The sequence below is a fragment of the Rutilus rutilus genome (genome assembly GCF_951802725.1).
Source record: "Rutilus rutilus genome assembly, chromosome: 6".
Lineage (NCBI taxonomy): Eukaryota > Metazoa > Chordata > Actinopteri > Cypriniformes > Leuciscidae > Rutilus > Rutilus rutilus.
Window position 1 is genome coordinate 49,126,589 of NC_140214.1, and position 23,574 is coordinate 49,150,162.

A 23,574-nucleotide genomic window follows, 5' to 3' on the forward strand; every position below is an offset into this window, starting at 1 on the left:
TTGATTGATTCATTTCTGTTGTAAAAATCATTAGTTATTACTGTATAATACTGTGATGTAGTTGCAAAATTAGTTTAATAAAGTTTAATATGTATAATAAAACGTACAGGGGAAATGTCTTCCTCCTCCTCAGGATCCATCTGCACACTTTCTAGTCCTTCCTCCTCCTCAGATGCAATGACAACAACCTTAGGTGAAGTGCACAAAAGAGTAAATAGTTAATACTATATTGATGGACTCTTATGGCTTGCCAATGTATTAGATTTCTCTGATAAATAAAATAGGTAAGCTTCAGATCCTCTGGTGAGAAGAATTTCTTGAAGGTAACAGTTCTTCAGCAGCGACTAGTGGCAATTTTAAACCATAGTTATGTTTTTGGGACAGAGCTTTATTGCAGATACAAAACTGAAGATATGGCACTGCTAAAACCTCCCACTGGAGATTTCTGCAATACATGAGATAGTTGATACTAAACAGGAACATACTAGAGAGATGAGATATGAGTTCTAATCCCGGCTCTGACAATCTGACGTCCCTAATCTAAATGCTTTAGGTTTAAGATATATACAATCATTCAGTATGATGTAGTTGCAAAATTGACAAAGTAATTTGATTCGCATTTCATATGTACAAAACTTACAGGCAGACATGGGCAGTATTTCAATTAAATGTATTTTAAATACGTATTTAATTACTTTAGTGTATTTTGTAATTTGTATTTTGCAGGTGTGGAAAAAATTAAATGAAGTTTGTAACAAAATATTCTGAGGGAGTGTATTTAGACTATTTCAAATACTTAAATACTTAAGAAAAATCACCATGCTTATCACCATAGTAAATGATTTTGCCATATTTTCGGTCTGATGAATGTCCAGGTTAGATGTGTAAAGGGTGTTAAAATGTTTATTCAATAATTAATTGAAAACCTATACCTCCCTATTTTTTTTATGTGAACACCAATAGTTCAGAATCAGTTCACCGCCACGCCAGCGGATGGCGCTTGAGCGCTCCTGTGAAGCACACTATAGAGACTAGCTTTTTCCCGGGTGCGATCTCAGAAGTAAACTAACGCACCAAAGGAACGACACTCATTTTGTCTGTCTCTTTATTTATTCACAGGTAAAATAATATGCACTTTAAACATTCTTCTGATTGTTCACATGACTATAGGAAGGTTTAGGAACGTAATTGTGAAAGTGTTTGGAGTAACTTTTTCATGTTCTAATGTGTTTTATACAAATTGAATTAACTCGAGGGTCTCAAATGCAAACGATTTATTTAGTTATGCATTCAAAAGTATTAAGTCATACAGCATTGTTGTGATGTTTGAGTGCATTGGTAGTGCAAGGTTGCTTGTTATTTTTGTGTTTTAATTGAGTAGTTGAGTATTATCTGTGCATTAACAATTCAATCGCCATTTTGAGTGCTTTGCGCACATGTTTAATGAGTGACACGAGGCAATCAGGGTGAAGTGGTGTATGTAAAATGGCGTTGGATTTTAGTTTATGCATTCTGTGTGTTTAAGTGACACATTTGTCATCTTTCTAGTTATGTGAGTAATGAGAGTGACATTTATGTGAATCTTTATTGATTTATTCTGTACACACACTTCTTTCCACATAATATGTAAATCATATATTGCCTTTATGTGAAACAGGCTATGGAATACAGGTGTGTATGTATTCATATATCTTATGTGTACACGTATGAGTCATATAACATAAGTTACTGTGCAGATGTTATTTGTGTATGTAACTCAAGAAGTGTTTACAGTTACTAAAGTTTTATGAGCTCAGAAGTAAACTAACGCACCAAAGGAACGACACTCATTTTGTCTGTCTCTTTATTTATTCACAGTGTTTTCACAGATACACAGTGCTCCACTGCCTGTGTGTCCTTTGCTACCAGTCCAGATATCCCCTAGGTCTGAGGCCGGTAACAATTGGGGGCTCGTCCGGGATTAGCACATCTCGCCTGGGACGGTTGTCATAGTAACGTGGGAATCCTGCGCCCAGTGTTTCAGGGAAGACTACTTCGCCAAGTGTCATCCAGAGAACAACTGCCACAGGTGATGCATCAGCATGACTACTTTAAGCCCACGGCGAGTGCTGCTCTTCAAGATCCAAAAGAAGCTTTCAGATTTGAGTTTTAGTCAGCTGCAGACTGTTGCAAGTTCGATAGATGACGGCCGTGAAACTTACCATGTAGCAGATCTAAGTGAACCCGAACTTTATGACCTAATTGTCGACTACATCAGAAGTGATGAGTTAAAAGCTGCAGAAGATGAGGGCATGACTCAACTTCTCCTCCTTTCTGACCTACTTAATGACGTGCTATCAGCTCCAGGAGCCAGAGCCGCTGAATCTGGTAATGTGGCACCTGTCTTGATGGGAGATTCACCCACACAGCACCAGGGTTACACTCCAACTGATGACGATGGAGAAGTTTGCACACAACCGTTACACATGGACAGAGACACTCGCACACAATCGTTGCACATGGACAGGGACACTCACACACAATCGTTACACATGGACAGAGAAACTCGCACACAATCGTTACAAATGAACAGAGAGACTGGCATGCACTCATCATTTCAGGGCAGAGACACCTATGCACTTACCAGAGAAGTCACCTCATCAACACCTGGTATGCCCGACCACATTGGTGCTGCTCCTTTGGGTAGGATGAACTCATCTAACATTTCTGACCATGTTGTAAGATTGTCTGATGTTTCAGCTTTGTTACCACGTAGAGAGTTTAAGTTGCATGGTGGTCAAATTTGTGATACAGGCTGTGACATGTCTTTCAATTGTCTCTGTAAACAAATGGATCAAGGGTTGCAGGAGGGTTTCAGTGAGTCTGAGATTATCAGAGCAGTCCTTAAGATAACAAAACCGGGTACATTCAGAGAGATGTTGGTTAATAAGGATGACCTCACTATTGATGGGTTGAAAAGATTTCTGCGCTCCCACATTAGAGACAAAAATGTAACTGAACTTTTTCAAGAGCTAACCAGTGCTAGACAAAATGACAAAGAAAGCCCGCAACAGTTTCTTTACCGAATAATGGGTCTGAAGCAGCGTGTTCTTTTTGAGTCACAACAACCTGGTGTAGGTTTTAGCTATAGCAAAGAGCTCGTACAGGGCACTTTCATTCACACACTTTACCAGGGGTTAAATGAGAGAAACAGCCATGTCAGACGTGATCTTAAACCTTTTCTCTCAGACATGCAGGTTAGTGATGACTTGCTCTTGGAAGAAATAACAAAATCAACAGCTGAAGAAGAAGGGCGATTGAAAAGACTGGGTTCAGTAGGTAAAAGCAGACCAGTTACTGTAAGCGCAGCTCAGCACTCCCAAAGTGAACTGAACACCCCAACAAAAGTTGACGCTGAGTTACAAGCAAACCGTGATGCTATCAAAGAATTAACTGCTCAAGTTTCTTCTCTAACAAAGCATCTAGCCCAGATGTCCACCCCCACTGAGGCTGTGAAGCTGAAAGACTGCCGCTCACTTACTGACCGCACACAACCACCATTATCTGAGACCAGAGGTAAATGCAATGACTGTGTACAAAAAAACAATACCAACTGTGTTCACTGCTTTGTTTGTGGCCAGGCAGGACATCGCGCCATTGGCTGTCTCCAACGAAGGTTGTCGGGAAACGGGAAGAGGTCGCTGGAGAGGGGCAGCCAGTGATCCTAAGCAGTGATGAGCCCCGAGAAAAGGTCAAAACACCTAAACACTCTCAGTCAAACTTACAGTACCAGTCAGACCCAAAGAAAAGAGTAGCTCAACTCATTGGTAAGCGATGCATGGTCTCATGTTCCATCAATGGGGTACCTCTTCAGATGCTGCTTGATTCAGGGGCACAAGTGACCATGGTGAGCAAATCGTGGATTGAACAAGCACTACCCTGTATCAAAATACAGCCACTTGGATCGTTATTTGATAATTCCCTTGAAATTTCTGCTGCTAATAATACTCGGGTTCCCCTTGATGGATGGGCAGAGATTGATCTTCAGATATGCAGCCAGCATCATGGGCGCCTGACAATCAGAGTGCCACTGCTCATCAGTCGTGAATGCAACTACCCTCTTTTAGGTAGTAATGTAATTGCGGAAATGATCAAAACAAACATTGATCAGGACGATATTGTTGATGTAACTGAAATACTGAAAGAAGCTTTGAGTGTCAGTGACAGTACCGTGGAAGCATTAGTCTTCACTCTCCAGACCATTAGACCCACGGAGATGCCACAGTGTAATGTACGCCTTGGCAAGAAAGGTGTAAATATCCCTGCAGGCAAGTCCGTGAAGTCCAGTGTAGAATTCGAGGATGGAACAGTGGAGGTACGATGATGTTTCAGCCGAGCCCTGAGAATCATTGCCTGGAGGGTCTAGAATTGTTCCCAGCTTTAGTTGATGTCCCTGCTGGCTCATCCAAGCGCATCAAAATCCCGATTCAGAACTCGACGAAACATGACATCTATCTTGCAAAGAAAACCGTTCTTGGTACTCTTGAAGATATACTTGATCTTAAACCAATCCCTCATTCCTCCATAAACTGTGAGTCACCGCCTCAGAATACAGCCCACTTGTGTGCAGCTCAATTGTGTACTCATGAGCAGACTTTGAGAAAAAAAGAAATGCATAAAACCACACACATGACCAAAGACAAATGGCATCCTCCTGTTGACTTGTCTCATCTAGTTGAGGAAGAGCAGGAGATTGCGAAATGTATGTTATTCGACCAGTCAGATGTCTTTGCCAAAGATGACACCGATATTGGTTGCATTTCTGACTTACAACTCAAAATCTACTTAAAAGATGATACACCAGTCCAAAGGTCCTACAACGCAGTCCCAAAGCCCTTGTATAGAGAGGTTAAGGAACATGTTCAAAAGCTGCTAGATCATGGATGGATTAGAAAGTCTGTATCACCTTATTCCTCTCCCGTGGTCTGCGTAAGAAAAAAAGATATGAGCCTACGCCTTTGTGTTGATTTTCGTGGACTAAACAGCAAAACTATCCCCGACCGTCACCCCCTTCCACGTATTCAGGATCTATTAGATAGCCTGGGAGGTTACTCGTGGTTTTCCATACTTGACCAGGGCAGTGCATATCACCAGGGCTTTGTTGAGGAGAACTCCAGGCACCTGACAGCTTTCAGCACGCCTTGGGGATTGTATGAGTGGATCCGTCTTCCTTTTGGCCTTTCCAATGCACCGGCGGCTTTCCAAAGGTGTATGGAAGGTGTGTTGAGTGGTCTGAGGGATGAATGCTGTTTTCCCTACTTAGACGATGTTCTCTGCTTTTCCAAATCCTTTCAGGACCACGTCAAAGATTTGAAGAGAGTCTTTTGCCGCTTACGGGAGCATGGTGTGAAATTACGACCTAAGAAGTGTGAATTATTTAAACGCCAAGTGAGGTATGTTGGGCGCCTAGTTACAAGTGAGGGCATTCAAGTCGATCCCAAAGACTTGGAAGCAGTGATGCAATGGAAGGAGCGGGAACCAAAGAATGTTGGAGAAGTAAGAGCTCTTTTGGGATTTTTGGGCTACTATCGGGCCTTCATTCAGGATTTTTCCAGAATAGCCCGACCACTGTTTAAGCTCCAAGAGAGTCCCGAGGAGTCTGGAGAGAAATCTGTCAAATCTAGGACAACTAAGCAAAGTATACAAAAAGGTCAGCTGCCATCCAAGACACCAGTCCAGTGGACCCCTGAACACCGTGCTGTGGTTGCTTCTCTTGTCGACATGTTGACCACCTTTCCTATCTTGGCATACCCAGACTTTAATTTACCTTTTGTCCTTCACACCGACGCATCCAATGAAGGTCTGGGGGCTGTACTCTATCAGGAACAAGGGGGTAAACTACGCGTTATCGCCTATGGCTCGAGGACACTCACACCCGCTGAGAAGAATTATCATCTCCATTCTAACAAGCTTGAGTTCCTTGCCTTAAAGTGGGCCATTTGCGATAAATTTCGAGATTACCTTTACTACGCCCCCACGTTCACCGTATTCACAGATAATAATCCCCTTACCTATATCCTGAGTACCGCCAAGTTGAGTGCTGTTGGGCATCGTTGGGTGGGTGAATTGGCCGACTTTCATTTCACCATAAAATATAGACCAGGCAAGACAAACACTGACGCTGACACCCTATCACGGTTCCCAGTGAAGCTCCAGGACCACATCAGAGAGTACTCTGAGGTTTTACCTCCAGATGTTGTGTCTGCCATATGGCAGGGAGATAAAGCTCAGAGAGAAAGAGAAGTACCGTGGGTTGCGGCCCTTCAGCTGGGCTCCACTGATGATAATATGCTTCCAACCAGTATGCCCTTGTTTCCTCCAGAAGACATTCAAGCTGCCCAAAAAGGAGATGCTTCCATCGCTGACGTAATTGCATTGAAAGAGAAAGGATGGAACCCCAATGACAAAGACAAGAGACGAATGGAACCCACCACACGACGGCTCATACACGAATGGAACAAACTTCGACTTGACCAGGGAATTTTATACAGACAGACCGGGCAACACAGACAGCTGGTTCTCCCTGATTCTCTAAAGTCTCTTGTGCTCAAACACCTTCATGATGACATGGGGCATGTCGGGGCTGACAAAGTTACCCACCTGGCAAGGCAAAGATTTTATTGGCCTTTCATGCAGCGTGACATTGAAGATTATGTCATCCGCCAGTGCCCATGTATTAAGCAAAAGCGGCCTGCTGTTCCTGAAAAGGCACCAATGGGCTCAATTACGACGAGTGTACCATTTGAGCTACTGTCTGTTGATTATCTGCATCTTGAACCGAGTAAGGGTGGCTACGAGTATATCTTGGTTCTTGTAGATCACTTTACTCGTTTCGCCCAGGCCTACCCAACGCGGAACAAATCTGGAAAAACGGCTGCTGAAAAGATTTTCTTTGACTTTATACCACGCTTTGGGTATCCACAAAAGCTTCACCATGATCAGGGCCGCGAATTTGAGAATAACTTATTCCAGCGGCTTCAGCAACTGGCTGGCATTACCCATTCTCGAACGACACCCTATCATCCACAGGGGAACCCCGTTGAGCGCTTGAATAGAACACTTCTTCAGATGCTACGGACACTGTCAGAGGAAAAGAAATCTGAATGGAAAGACCACTTACCACACATAGTGCATGCATACAATTGTTCGAGGCATGAAGCCACAGGGTATTCACCATTCTTTCTCCTCTTTGGAAGGGCCCCACAGTTGCCCATTGATTTGCTTTTTAACCTGGATCCTGAGCCACAGACTGAAACCCGTCAGGAATATGCGCAGAAGTGGGCTTCCCGGATGCAGGAGGCATACAAGATCGCCTCTGAACATAGTAAAAAGAGCTCTGCAAAAGGGAAAAAATACTATGATCGTGGTGTCAGAGGAATTGTGCTTCAGCCAGGTGATCGCGTGCTTGTACGCAACCTGTCAGAGAGAGGCGGGCCCGGCAAACTCCGTCCTTACTGGGAGAACAAGGTTCACCGTGTTGTTGAGAGGATGGGAGTTGGTCCTGTGTATCGAATTCAAGCCGAAACTGGTGATCGCACTCTACGTGTCTTGCACCGTAATCTTCTTTTGCCTGTGAATGATCTGCCCATTGAACATAATGGAGAGGACAATCTGACACGGAAACAACAAAGGCAGAGACAACACCACAGGAACAGCCGACATCACAGGTCTGATACCTTAGAGCACGACCCCGGTGATTCAGGGGACGAGGAAGAATATGCTTGTAATCCCAGACCAGTCCCAGTATATGAAAGGGGAAAAGTCACTCTCGAACAGTCCCATCATGAGCTAGGTAGTGATCTTCGAGTAGCGGCACCAGAGTTTCACCCGGAACACCATAGAGCTGAGCCAGATAACCCTCAAACATATGAGCAACCACTCCGGTTTGTGACACCAGAACCAGAGCAAACACTGGCTGACCTGTTGCCATCTCTGGAAACTCAGGAACAAGTAGATGACTGCATAGCTGGAAGAAGTAATGAGGATACTGACCTGGGAGTGGAGCCGGTTGCACAGCCAATGAATGGGGAAGACATCACCCTGCGGAGGTCTGCACGTGCAGTAAAGCCAAAGGAGGTGTTCACATATAATCAAATGGGACAACCCACATACCAGCCTTGGAGACCAGGAGCGAATGCAATGCACACCTGTGTACTGTACCCTATTCATGCTTACCCTGTCATACCTGATGCTCGTCACTATCCTTCACCACTTGTGTGGGCATATTAGACTTAAGAAAGGACAAATGAGGCAGGACTGTTGACATTCAAATACTTACCTGTCCTTTCATCAGACTGATAGCTCTTTTCTCTTATCTTCAGAAAAAAAAAAGAAAAAAATAACTTTCTTCTATTCTGTTGGGTTAGTTCTGGATGCCCGGAGGCATCTCTAAAAGCAGGGGAGAGTGTAAAGGGTGTTAAAATGTTTATTCAATAATTAATTGAAAACCTATACCTCCCTATTTTTTTTATGTGAACACCAATAGTTCAGAATCAGTTCACCGCCACGCCAGCGGATGGCGCTTGAGCGCTCCTGTGAAGCACACTATAGAGACTAGCTTTTTCCCGGGTGCGATCTCAGAAGTAAACTAACGCACCAAAGGAACGACACTCATTTTGTCTGTCTCTTTATTTATTCACAGGTAAAATAATATGCACTTTAAACGTTCTTCTGATTGTTCACATGACTATAGGAAGGTTTAGGAACGTAATTGTGAAAGTGTTTGGAGTAACTTTTTCATGTTCTAATGTGTTTTATACAAATTGAATTAACTCGAGGGTCTCAAATGCAAACGATTTATTTAGTTATACATTCAAAAGTATTAAGTCATACAGCATTGTTGTGATGTTTGAGTGCATTGGTAGTGCGAGGTTGCTTGTTATTTTTGTGTTTTAATTGAGTAGTTGAGTATTATCTGTGCATTAACAATTCAATCGCCATTTTGAGTGCTTTGCGCACATGTTTAATGAGTGACACGAGGCAATCAGGGTGAAGTGGTGTATGTAAAATGGCGTTGGATTTTAGTTTATGCATTCTGTGTGTTTAAGTGACACATTTGTCATCTTTCTAGTTATGTGAGTAATGAGAGTGACATTTATGTGAATCTTTATTGATTTATTCTGTACACACACTTCTTTCCACATAATATGTAAATCATATATTGCCTTTATGTGAAACAGGCTATGGAATACAGGTGTGTATGTATTCATATATCTTAGTGTACACGTATGAGTCATATAACATAAGTTACTGTGCAGATGTTATTTGTGTATGTAACTCAAGAAGTGTTTACATTTACTAAAGTTTTATGAGCTCAGAAGTAAACTAACGCACCAAAGGAACGACACTCATTTTGTCTGTCTCTTTATTTATTCACAGTGTTTTCACAGATACACAGTGCTCCACTGCCTGTGTGTCCTTTGCTACCAGTCCAGATATCCCCTAGGTCTGAGGCCGGTAACAGATGCACGAAAATCACTTGACACCCTGTAGACCGGGCTCCCTCCAAGATGTGAATGAGTTTTGAACACAGGAGAAGAAGTGGCGCTGCTCCGCTTAAAAACGGCATTAAGGTAAAGTGTTTTGTGAAAAATATACAGTCTACACACCGATATTGCACACTTAACGGCATTATAGAGAAAATAATTGTGCCGCACTGTGCACAATGCACTGCACTGTGTTGTCATTCATAAAAGGACACATTATGAAACAGCGCCAGCGCGTCTGTCGTAACTCCACTGAAATCTCCATCCTAAGCAAGTGTTCACAATATAACATCCATCTGCAGTTTTTACACGTTTTTTACATCGTATTATACATATGAGAAATATTGATATCATAAAATAATAAATAATATAAATAATTTATATATCGATTGATAAATATAAAATAATCATCAATCACACGCAGCGCGATTCTACTATGGAAAAGGCATACGCGGTCAGGGCAGTTAGAGTCTCGTGTGTAAAACAAACCCACACATATTATGATTCATATGATTAATCATATATATTATGATTAAAATAGAATTTTGATTTTGTGACGAAAATTCTCAGTCTGTTATTTTTCCCCCCTAGAGTACTAGCCTATCCCCAACATTTTCTGCAGTAACGTTAGTTCTCCACTGATCTGAGCTAATGAGCTGATTACCTAGTGAGGTAGGGGTCTCGGGAGAATAATATATATACCACTCTCAAAATCGATTTTAAAGGTCAGGCTATAGGCCTACTGTAGTAGGCTTAAAGGCATTCATTTAATGTACATTCAGTAAAGCAATATGGTGTGCATTTCCCTGTATTAATTATGAAGAATGAAGATTTAAAGTGAATAGATTTCATTCTGGCTAAATGTTTTATTAATAGAGCTTATTCTTTGGTGTGTAGTAATTTGAGTTATGGCTGTGTAAGTTGGTTAAGAAGTAAGAAGTTGGTAAGAAGTTGGTTGTACTTAAAAACAACTATTTTTAAGTACAACCAACTTCTTACCAACTTCGTACTACTTCTTAGCCTAAAAGACGTTTAGTTTTCTCTTTTGTAGTTGTGTTATTGCTACTATTTCTGACCTTTCAATAAAGTTCCTCATTAAAGCTGTTAGTGCACAAAACATAAATATAGATTTATGGCTGTTTCCCCTCCCTTAGCCAGTGGTGAGGAAATGTCTCTCTACGCTTATTCAAGAACATCCAAGATGGCGCCGCGGATGGCTGCCTCGGTGTGGAGCTCTCCAGTCATTGTGTTGTTTTTGTTCGTTTGTTCTGCGTTTAGTCATTCTTTTCCTATCAGTTTCACCAAAGACGAACTTCTGGACATTAGGAAACACACACCAGACAAGTTTTTTACAGATTTTGATTACTCAGACGTTTTACTGGACATTCTCGTTGGAGGGGCAGCGGTGTTGTTAAAACGCGCGGTCAGACGCAAACGCGGGAAGCGCGCCGGCGCGCTGGTTAAACTCCGCGAGCGCGGCCTCCGCACTGCACTACCCAGTATTCATCTTGCGAATCTCCGATCTCTTCCTAACAAAATGGACGAACTTCTTCTCCTCACTCGCACTAACAAGGATTTTTTAAACTCCGCTGCTCTGTGCTTCACTGAAACCTGGCTGAGTGAAGCCATACCGGACAACGCACTACATCTGCCGGGCTTCCAGCTGTTCCGAGCGGATCGCATCGCGGAACTAACGGGGAAAACGAGAGGTGGTGGATTGTGTTTCTACATTAACGAAAGTTGGTGTTCAGATGTAACAACACTGAAGAAGATGTGCTCTCCTAATTTAGAGGTGCATTTCATAAACTGTAAACCTTTCTACTCGCCGCGGGAGTTTTCCTCATTCATTCTCGCGAATGTTTACATTCCTCCAGACGCGTGTGTGAGCGCGGCGCTACAACAGCTGGCTGAACATATAGCTGAAATGGAACAAAGGTACCCAGACTCTCTTTTAATCATTCTTGGGGATTTTAACAAAGCAAATCTCTCCCGTGAACTGCCAAAATACAGACAGCATGTTACATGTCCTACCAGAGACAGTAATATATTGGACCACTGTTACACCACGATAAAGAATGCGTATCACTCCGTCCCACGGGCAGCTTTGGGGCTCTCTGATCACTGTTTGGTTCATCTTATACCGACCTACAGGCAGAAACTGAAATCAGCTAAACCTGTATTAAGGACTGTAAAAAGATGGACCAACGAAGCAGAGCAGGATCTACAGGCCTGCTTCGATTGCACTGATTGGACTGTTTTTGAAGCTGCAGCCACCGATCTGGATGAGCTCACAGATACTGTAACATCATATATCAGTTTCTGTGAGGATACATGCATTCCTACCAGGACATTCTTTTCATTCACTAATGATAAACCATGGTTTACTGGGAAACTCAAACAGCTTCGTCATGCCAAAGAGGATGCTTACAGAAGTGGGGATAAAATCTTGTATAACCAGGCCAGAAACAAACTGACAAAGGAGATCAGAGTTGCTAAAAGAAGCTACTCTGAAAAGCTGAAAAACCAGTTTTCAGCCAACGACCCGGCATCAGTCTGGAGAGGCCTGAGGAACATCACCAACTACAAATCACCATCCCCCCCATCTGTGGAGAATCAACAACTGGCTGACACTCTCAATGCATTCTATTGCAGGTTTGAGAAGCCCAGACTCACACCTCACACCCGCCCTGATGTGCACTTCACACATCCACCATCACCTCCTGCAACCCCTCTCCTCCCCCCTTCTGCCATCCAACCTGAGCTTAAGGTCTGTGTGGAGGACGTGAGCAGAGTCTTCAAAAAACAGAAGACTAGGAAAGCTTCAGGCCCAGACGGCATCTCATCTGCTTGTCTAAAAGCCTGTGCTGACCAACTGGCCCCAGTCTTCACGCAGATCTTCAACAGATCATTGGAGCAGTGTGAAGTTCCCTGCTGCTTCAAACGCTCCACTATCATTCCGGTTCCCAAAAAAACTAAAATCACTGGACTTAATGACTACAGACCTGTCGCTCTCACGTCTGTGGTCATGAAGTCGTTTGAAAGACTGGTGTTGGCCTATCTGAAGGACATCACTGGACCCCTGATGGATCCCCTTCAGTTTGCTTACAGAGCAAACAGGTCTGTGGATGATGCAGTCAACATGGGACTGCACTATATCCTGCAACATCTTGACAGACCTGGGACTTATGCACGGATCTTATTTGTGGACTTCAGTTCGGCCTTCAATACCATCATCCCTGATCTTCTCACAGCCAAACTGACTCAGCTCTCCATGCCATCCACAATCTGTCAGTGGATCTCCAGCTTCCTGACGGACCGGCAGCAGCTAGTGAGACTGGGGAAACTCACATCCAGGACCCTCACCATCAGCACTGGCGCCCCCCAAGGGTGCGTTCTCTCCCCACTGCTCTTCTCCCTGTACACTAATGACTGCACTTCTAAAGACCCCTCTGTCAAGCTCCTGAAATTTGCAGACGACACCACTGTCATCGGTCTCATCCAAAATGGTGACGAGTCTGCTTACAGACTGGGGGTTGAACAGCTGGCTGTCTGGTGCAGTTATAACAACCTTGAGCTGAACACGCTCAAAACAGTGGAGATGATCGTGGACTTCAGGAGAAACACCCCAGCACTCACCCCTCTCACCATCATGAACAGCACTGTGGAAGCAGTGGAGTCATTCAGGTTCCTGGGCTCTACCATCTCCCAGGACCTGAAGTGGGCAAATCACATTGACTCCATTGTGAAAAAGGCCCAGCAGAGACTGTACTTCCTTCGCCAGCTGAAGAAGTTCAATCTGCCACAGGAGCTGCTGATCCAGTTCTACTCAGCCGTCATTGAGTCTGTTTTAAGCACTTCCATCACTGTCTGGTTTGGTTCAGCTACCAAATCGGACATCAGGAGACTACAACGGACAGTCCGGACTGCAGAGAGGATTATTGGTGCCCCCCTGCCAACCCTCCAGGACCTGTACTCTTCCAGAGTGAGGAAGAGAGCAGGTAAAATCATCACGGACTCCACTCACCCTGGACACCCCCTGTTTGAACTGTTACCGTCAGGACGGCGACACAGATCACTGGCCACAAGAACTTCCAGGCACAGGAACAGTTTCTTCCCACAGGCCATTTCCCTTCTGAACACTTAACATGCCCCCCCAAAGCATATGCCTGTAAGTGCAATACTCCCACTGTCTAGTGCAATAAACTCAGGTGATATTTATATCTATATTATTCATACTACTCAAAATACTGTAAATATGTTTATAATCTGTAACATGCGCTAGACTCCCACTGTCTAGTGTAATATTCTCTAATTCAGGTGATATTTATATTTATATTATTCATACTACTCAAAATACTGTAAATATGTTCATAATCTGTAAATGTTTATTCAGACTAAACCCAACTGTGACCCTACTTTTTTACTTTTATACTATTTTTATTTATTTTTTATATATTTTTATTCTTAGAATTTGTATTACTATGTTCTTGTTGTATTTGTATTTGTATATGTGCACTGGAAGCTTCAGTACCAAGAAAAATTCCTTGTGGGTGCAAGCACACTTGGCAATAAAGCTCTTTCTGATTCTGATTCTGATTCTGATTCAAGCCTTAAAGGCAGGGTAGGTAGAAATGGTCTAAAAATTTTATTTTTCAAATTTGTTTAAACTTTATGTACATATCAATACATAATTAAAATGTAAGTACTCTGAAAAAGAAAGTATCAAAATCGAGTGTCTGTAGACCTCTCACGACTGTTTTAAAGACATCTCATTATTTCCATTCACTCCACCCCCTCATTTCTGTGCTTCTTCCAAAGCCACGCCCCCCAAAACACATGAACGCGCGACTCCGACCGCTGAGCTAGAGGACGCATTATTTACCTGAGACAAGCGGAGGGGAAGGGGCATTTTTTTGCCTGGTTTGCCTTCACTAACTGCATATGCCGGTACTGTAAATTTAGATTGCTCTTTCTCTGCCATTGTTTTGGTATTCCTAGGTTCAGTTCTTCTTCTTCTTCGATAGATTTTATTGGCAGCTTGCAAACATAGTGCATTACCGCCATCTACTGGACGGAGGTGTGATCAGGTTCCGTGCCTCTCGCACTCCTCAAATCAAACGGTCGCGCGCAAGTGGGCAGGTGCTGTGTGGCAAAAGGGTGGTTGCCATGGTTGCGAGAGAGTGACAGTCGCCTAAGCCAATCCTTTGATTCGTCCCGAATCGAAATAATGAGCTGTGTTTAATACAGATTAAACGGTCTAGAGTCACTTGATTTTTATACTCTTTTTTTCAGAGTTCTTACATTTTAATTATGTATTGATATATATAGAAAGTTTTAACAAATTTGGATCTTTAATTTTTAATAAATCCTACCTACCCTGCCTTTAAGGCACGTGTAGAGTAAGGTCGATAATATGGCTACATAGCCCTACATCAAACACGTTTTGCTATTAAGGGCAGCCTACCACACCATTGATGTGAACTTAGCTATACATGCCATTTACGTCAGAGGGAGCTATTTCAGGCCCTGTAGAGATTTAGTGAAATGCCCATGCTTTTTTATTTTGCTACTTTGCCATTTTGAATTTACACATTTATCATATCTGTGTTATTGCTACTATTTGTGTTATTGACCTTTCAGTAATAAAAAAAAAAGGCTTAAGATTATTGTGGGAGTATTTTTGTATTTTCAAAATACTAATTACTTGTATTTTATTTAAATACATTTTTCACATCAGTATTTTTGTATTTTATTTTGTTACATTTCATGAGCCAGTATTTGTAGTTTGTAACAAAATAGTTTTTTATGTATTTGTGCCCACCTCTGCTTACAGGTATAATGTCTTCCTCCTCCTCAGGATCCACCTGCAGATTTTCTATTTCCTCAGACCCCTCAGATGAAATGTCACCAACCTTAAGTGAAATATACATCAACATAAAGAAGAAAGCATTTGCTCTGACATCATGATATCCGTTAAGGCACAAACATGGCTTACTGATGTATTTGAAGAGACGCTGTCCTCAGACAATTCCAGGGGCTCCTATTTAACAAAGACAACATGTTTTTTACAAATAAAAGTATCTGTGGTCGCCATTATAGCACAACATTTCATATTGATGAATAATGTAGACATTATTGGTGTATTTTATTACAATTAAAATATTTACTAGTTTCATTGCAAGGTGTGCTTTAGAATCTTGCTTGTTTATTAAAGTCGACATGAAATCAAAAAATGACCCTATTTAGTTTGTAAGAGCATATTACTAGTCTTGTGGTGAACAATTAATCCGTGCAAGTTAATACACAGAAAAAATTTGTTTGCCGTGGTAATCTTTAATCAACATCTGAAAAGTTACTTCCGGTCTGGGATGGCGCTCCTTTTCTAATGACGTCGGTTTGACGGCTTGGGTTGAAAACGCTAAACCACTCCTCAGACCGCTAGTCTGCTATGAGCAGAGATGGAGAGGAGGAGAGCTAAAATAAACCCGGCCCTCTGTTCAATATTCCCTTTCACTGGGAAATACGTCACAACACTGGAGAAAAAATGCAACTTCCAGTTCACAGGGACTTTAAACTAATGCTAGTAAATGGTCATTAAATCATACTTGTCAAATTATTTTATATGAATACAATACAGAAAATAAACTCATTCTGTAAGTAAATTAGCTAACACTAACGTTTTGAAATTAAGTGTTCCAGTGGGTGTACTGATAAAGTAAAAAACATGAACAAATGTTTTACATCTGCTTGTTGTAAGGGTAATTGTACTTCATATATATACTTGTATGATCCATGTAAAACCACAGATGTAGGATAAAAAAGCATGCTTGATAACTTATTACCTTTGGCCGTATGTAAAGAGCGGACCGGCCCAGCTCTTTACGAACTGACACTGGGGATGAAGTGTTTGAAGTGAGAGCCAACACACGTCTGAATCGGTCAACTCTACACAACTCAAAGTCTCTATCATTCAGTCTAGGAAACGTCTTCCAGAGCAGATCTTTTAGGTCTGCCTCAGCCATATCACAAGCAATGGCTATCCTTTTCATTTCTGTGGCTGAAAAATGATAATGATGTTAATAAAGCATCCCACAGTCTTACCAATAAAATATTTTGTGAATATCAAATGAGGTTAATTTACCAAAATTGCTATTAAATGTCACCATACTGTGGTCAAGCAACAAAGCCACACGAATTTTAAAAGCTGGACGAGGATCATTTCTTGCTTTCCTATGAAACAAAACATATCATTAATAAAGCAATACAATTTAATGTACAGAGGCTGTCTATTTCTTCCATATTACCCTCCATTTGCATCGCCTTGAGCAGATGATCTTAAAAAAGAAGCAAAAATGTGTTATTTGGTGTTAATAAGTAAAAACATTCTGCCTATACATAAAATATAGCAGCCTTGATCTAGTAAGCTAATTAAATGTTGTTACTACAGTAAGTGTTGAATAGGCAACTTTACTCTGGTGAACCAATAGCAGGTACAGGGCCGGTTCTAGACATTAGGAGGCCCTAGGCAAAATTCATGTTGGAGGCCCCCCACCCCCAATAAAAAACACTTGAAACAAATATGATTCCTAACCTTTATATTGATACAACATTTAATTTTAAATGTAGTATATTTTTACAGTACATATGTTTGGACAAATTACTATTTTTAATGTTTTTGAAAGAAGTCTCTTATGCTCATCAAGCCTGGATTTATTTGATCAAAAATACAGAAAAATAATATAGTGAAATATTATTAAATAATGGTTTTCTATTTTACTATACTTTAAATATATTTCTGTGATGCAAAACTGAATTTAGTGTCACGTGATCCTTCAGAAAACTTTAATATTCTGATTTATTATCAAATGTTAGAAATTGTGCTTAATATTTATTTTATAACCTGTGATACTTTTTTTCAGGATTTTTTTATTTTTAAAAAGTTGTTTTAAAAAAGTCTTCACTATCACTTTTTATATATTGAACACATCCTTGCTGAATATTCCTGTTTTTGTTTTTGTTTTTCTGTATTTTTTATCAAATAAATGCAGGCTTGTAGAGCATAATATGAAACTTTAAACATTAAAAATAGTAATGGGTCCAGACTTTTTACCGGTACTGTATGTACATATTAGTCAAACTTTATCTAAGGTAATCTCTTTTTTGTTTAATGAAGATGTTATTGTTGTTGTTATTTTGCTGTTTTATTAAATGTATTCACAGTTCCAGAATACCACTTCAGTAGATGAACATAAGTGCTTTTATCATTTTTTTCATAGCTGCGGTATGGGCAGGATTTTTCCCTCCCATTTAATCAATATTGACTGCAGATATTATGATATTATGTATTGCATTGTTACCTTAAATATGCTAGAGAAAGACACGATCACTACTGAGCAGAATTTTTTTTTTTTTTTTGTTAACTCATCAGCAGAATGTAGAAGATAGACCCATAGATATGAGATCCTTTATTTGAAACATTTAAACATGCTGTAGTGTGTTGGCTTTTTAACTTTGAATACAAACGTCTTGTCTTTTACTTTTGTAGCTTTTTTACTAGTCAGCTCCCGACGCGATGTTATTCATTGTACGCGCAAATTCAAAGCGTCGCGTCATGGGCACGTTAATGACGCTCGCGCTCTTTTAAACTCGTAATAAAGCGGTGAAAGATTTTTCCAGAAATGACGCTGATCTGCAGTACAAGTTTATATTTAGAATACATTGCAATCACTCCAAAATAGATGACGACAACTCACACACCTGCATTACGAGCTGTGCTTCTTTGAGTGCCTATAGGCTTTTGCTTCGCAGCACCTGATGGATGCGTTCGTTACACAAACGTTCAGAAGCCGGCACCCGCTTTGAAACGGAAACATTAATTGGTTTAACCGCAGATGAGTGACAATTCAACAATATCCAATGAACAATGAGGCTAGTATTTCTGTCCGTCTTGACTGGTGGACTATATATATAGGGGATGTTACAGTTATGGAGGCCCCTCCTCAAAGCCCGAGGCCCTAGGCAATCGCCTGCTCTGCCTATAGCTAGCGCCGGCCCTGAGCAGGTATACACACCTGTTGCTGCACAGATTAACATGCTCTTCAAGCCTATGCAGAGGCACCTCACAGCAACAAATATTGCACCTTTCCATTACAACATTCTGAAAACACAGAACAGATCACATTTCAAATAATTGTATTTGTACAAAAAGGGGAAAAAAACATAGATAACTATATTATTAGCTTTAATTTGTGATGTTGTTATACAAAGTGATTAATTATTTCACTCTAATTTAAATATAATATACGTCATGCAACGTGAACGAGAACGTGGTTGCCTAGTTACTGATATCAAACACGTGGTTGGCGTGTTAATACGCATGCGCTGTAGTAGGTTTCCATTACAATTAGTTAGTTAAGTTTAAAAACTTCTCTTTGTCTGTTTTTATCCGTCATGTAGTTTTCCACAGACGTAATGCCATTCCATTTTATGTATATCGATTTTTATATAAACATTCTCATCAATAAAAAATGACAATTAAAATGAAAGAAAAGATGGGTTCACTTGTCTAAAACACTCAAAACAACACCGGATATCAGAAGTTTAACTGTAGGCTATACACTCAATCTCAGAATATGTAGAAGGAGAAAGTCTGCCTAGATTGAGCTAAATGTGGGCTAATTAATACGCTATATCGTTTGTTATCAAGTCAACTTATAATTATTATTTGTAGAGCATTCAGCGCTATATGAATAGATATACAATGTCTTCACTCATTAGAATGTTGATCTATCTCTAGGGGTTTAATTTGCATAAAAATATAATTGTTTTCATTGTATTAATATTATTACCTGACATGTAATAATGGACACTGGGATCAGATCGGATACCAGACGCTAGGGGTGGGCGGTATGACCAAAATTCTATTTCACGGTAGGACTAATTTTATTTCACGGTAACGATATATTTCACGATATAGTTATTTATATATGTAGTTATTCTCGAAAAATCGACAAAAAGGCCTTTGTATAATAAATAATCCCAAATACGTTAGAAATAAAAAGTAGGCTATTTCACTTTGTTCGAATTTTCTTTTTCTTTTATTTGGTAAATTATTTCTTTGGTAAACTATTTTTACAGTTTTTTACGATTGCTATGACAGATTTTTCAATACTTTTAACAATTTTCCAAAACTCTTAACACAGTTAGCACTACATCCGTCTGTGTAAGCTATACTATTAACACATTTCTTGTTGCTTTAACACAAAATGCATACAATTAACACAAATTTAAAATGCTTGAACTTCTTTTACACACAAGCTCAAACAAGACCAAAACAATGGATTTTTACTGCCAAATTTACCAATGCTTTAACACTGTATGTCAGAACAGATAACACCATGTTCTAAACCTAACCTTACAGGCTAAAGTCAAGGTAAACAGCTGTTTATATTGTGAACTGAAACACAAATATATCCCCTGTATTTTATTATATTCTTACTGAGAAACAGCTGATTGAATTATGCAAATAATTAGAAGATTACTCTTTTTTTTTTACTTTTTTTTTTTTATTATTATTCTGGTGCTTTTTCTGTTCGTATATTTTGTATTTTCACATTACAGTTTTTTACGATTGCTATGACAGATTTTTCAATACATTTAACAATTTTCCAAAACTCTTAACACAGTTAGCACTACATCCGCCTGCGTAAGCTATACTATTAACACATTTCTTGTTGCTTTAACACAAAATGCATACAATTAACACACATTTAAAATGCTTGAACTTCTTTTACACACAAGCTCAAACAAGAACAAAACAATGGATTTTTACTGCCAAATTTACCAATGCTTTAACACTGTATGTCAGAACAGATAACACCATGTTCTAAACCTAACCTTACAGGCTAAAGTCAAGGTAAACCGCTGTTTATATTGTGAACTGAAACACAAATATATCCCCTGTATTTTATTCTATTCTTACTGAGAAACAGCTGATTGAATTATGCAAATAATTAGAAGATCTTTTTTTTTTTTTTTTTTATTCTTCTGGTGCTTTTTCTGTTCGTATATTTTGTATTTTCACATTACTGTATTCCATTGCTACTGAGAAACAGCTGATTGAAGTTATGCAAATATGGGACAATGTGGCATTCCACCATTCCCGTGCAGTCACAGCCTGGTTTGACGCCCATCAGAGGATGATGTCCATTTTCCTTGCCCCTTACTCCCCTTTCCTCAACCCCATTGAGGAGTTTTCTCAGCCTGGAGATGAAAGGTTTTTGACCATAGTCCACAGGACCAAATGTCCCTCCTGTATGCAAAAGATGCTGTATACCAAGACATCACAGCTGAACACTGCCAGGGGTGGATAAGGCATTTTACTGTAAAAGATTCTTCCCAAGATGCCTTGCCAGGGAAGATATCAGGTGTGATGTGGATGAGAACATGTGGACAAATGCAGAAGACCGGGCAGATTAGAAGATGGCCTTTTCTGTTTGTATATTTTGTATTTTCACATACAGTAATACTGTAAATGGCAGCTATAAATGTCCTGTTGCAAATAAAGCCGTTACAGCAGTAATTCTGTCTCTGTCTTCTTTTTTCATAAACCATACATTCTATAAAGCTACAAGAAGGGTCATTTATTTTGTTGTATTGAATTTCTGCTGCAAAAAAAACAACAACAAAAAGGCATTTACATTACAAACAAAACAAAAATGTAGAGAGACTTCAAAAGAAACTGCAGTGCAAAACACAATCTATGATCAATACAATGTCTATAGATATAATAGATATAGTATAATATATCTATAGAATAATATGTCTGTTGTATAAGGGCAGACCTGACACATATAAAAATAATGCAGTTTCTGTAATTCCATCTGATGTTAGTGTTTTTTATGACATTGTGCTATGATTGACTAAATGTTCCTGTTGGAAGAGAACATGTGTTAATGTTTTGGTAGACATGGTGTACTGTGTTAGTGTATTATTGTATTTTGAAAATTAGTTTTGCAGTTTAGTTTACAATGTGTGATTTTGAGCATGAAATTAACCGTTTTGCCAATTGTGTGTTTTAGGTGTGTTGGTGCGTTAAGAGTTTAGGAAACTTGTTAAATGTATTGAAAAATCTGTCATAGCGATTGTAAAAAACTGTATTTCATTGCTAGTGAGAAACAGCTGATTGAAGTTATGCAAATATGGGACAATGTGGCATTCCACCATTCCCATCTATAGTCACAGCCTGGTTTGACGCCCATCAGAGGATGATGTCCATTTTCCTTGCCCCTTACTTCCCTTTCCTCAACCCCATTGAGGAGTTTTCTCAGCCTGGAGATGAAAGGTTTTTGACCATAGTCCACAGGACCAAATGTCCCTCCTGTATGCAAAAGATGCTGCATACCAAGACATCACAGCTGAACACTGCCAGGATAAGGCAAGCCAAAAGATTCTTCCCAAGATGCCTTGCCAGGGAAGATATCAGGTGTGATGTGGATGAGAACGTGGACAAATGCAGAAGACCGGGCAGATTAGAAGATGGCTTTTTCTGTTTGTATATTTTGTATTTTCACATACAGTAATACTGTAAATGGCAGCTATATTGCATATTTTTGTTATCTTGCAGAAATGTCCTGTTGCAAATGTAGCCGTTACTGCAGCAATTCTGTCTCTGTCTTCTTTTTTCATAAACCATATAAAGCTACTCTAAGAAGGGTCATTTATTTTGTTGTATTGAATTTCTGCTGCAAAAAAAACAAAACAACAACAACAAAATGCATGCATTTACATTACAAACAAAACAAAAATGTAGAGAGACTTAAAAAAAAAAAAACCTGCAGTGCAAAACACAATCTATGATCAATACAATATACTGTCTGTTGTATAAGGGCATACCTGACACATATAAAATAATGCAGTTTCTGTAATTTCAGCTGATGATTGTGTTTTTTTTGTCATTGTGTTATGATTGACTAAATGTTCCTGTTGGATGAGAACATGTGTTAGTGTTTTGAATAATTATTTGATTTTGAAACATGTTTGCAGTGTTTTGTTAGACATAGTGTAATGTGTTAGTGTATTATTGTATTTTGAAAATTAGTTTTGGAGTTTAGTTTACAATGTGTGATTTTGAGCATGAAATTAACCGTTTTGCCAATTGTGTGTTTTAGGTGTGTTGGTGCGTTAAGAGTTTAGGAAACTTGTTAAATGTATTGAAAAAACTGTCATAGCGATTGTAAAAAACTGTAATAGCTAAATATAGTAAACAAAACGTACCTTTACGTTACTAAACGTAACCTCGGTTCTCTCTAGAAGAGGGAACGAGTATTGCGTAAGTTGCTTACGCATCGGGAAAGTCTTCTTTCTTCGAGATCTGAAGCCAAAAATTATCCTTAATTTTGCATTTATTGTCAACGCAGTGCGGCAGCCGGCAGACCATAGCAGGAGAGGGCACAAACCCGGTTCTCTGGCGCAAAAGGTTAAGATTCGGCCACTGAGCCACAGGGGGAGAATACATTAGCTTTAGGTTAGAGCTAAATGTGCGTGAGATGGCTGAAGGCGGCGAAGGCGGCCGGCTTCCTCAGGCGCTGTCCTAGGCTTGCTGGTCGCTGGTTTCAACGGCGGCGGCTCTCAAGATCCAGCGATGCGAAGAGCTTTGCTGAAGAAAAGAAGATTTTTCAGCCTGTGAGCCTTGCTTATATACACACTGGCCACACTCATCCTGACGGTTAGAGGGGTGTGGAGGGTGCGAAGCGTCCTCATTGGATGTGAAGTCACGCAAGAAGTCACCCATCATTTCAAAGGGACCGCATTTAAGGCTGGATGAATGTTATCTGCCGTAATGTCTGTGCAGCAGCAGCTCTCCTCATCATCGTCCTCCATGGGGACTATTGTTCTCACAAATTATACTTTATTGTTCTCATTACAACAAGTAGAATATGCATTCAAAGTGTTGTTAAATATTATGCCCTGATCATTTGTTCGTTTTCAACTATTTTAATTCCCTCAGAATTGTCAGGCCCAAACTACACATTAAATCTCTTCCTATCAA

At 40.1% G+C, this 23,574-nt stretch overlaps 2 protein-coding genes across 2 annotated transcripts in view; both read right to left on the reverse strand.

Annotated features, from left to right (window-relative positions):
• Positions 1-23,574, reverse strand: part of LOC311291902 (uncharacterized protein) — a 322,068-nt gene that overhangs the window by 70,601 nt on the left and 227,893 nt on the right. The window lies entirely within an intron of this gene.
• On the reverse strand, positions 75-22,964 carry LOC311291439 (uncharacterized protein; the record flags this gene model as incomplete). The annotated part of the gene is made up of 8 exons (XM_084410474.1): positions 22,868-22,964; positions 18,596-18,681; positions 16,829-16,858; positions 16,666-16,754; positions 16,367-16,581; positions 15,520-15,564; positions 15,356-15,436; positions 75-188 (listed from the first exon to the last, which is right to left on the reverse strand). Exons 2-8 carry the CDS (start codon positions 18,670-18,672, stop codon positions 75-77), a joined length of 651 nt encoding a protein of 216 aa, XP_084266600.1. The 5' UTR covers positions 18,673-18,681; positions 22,868-22,964.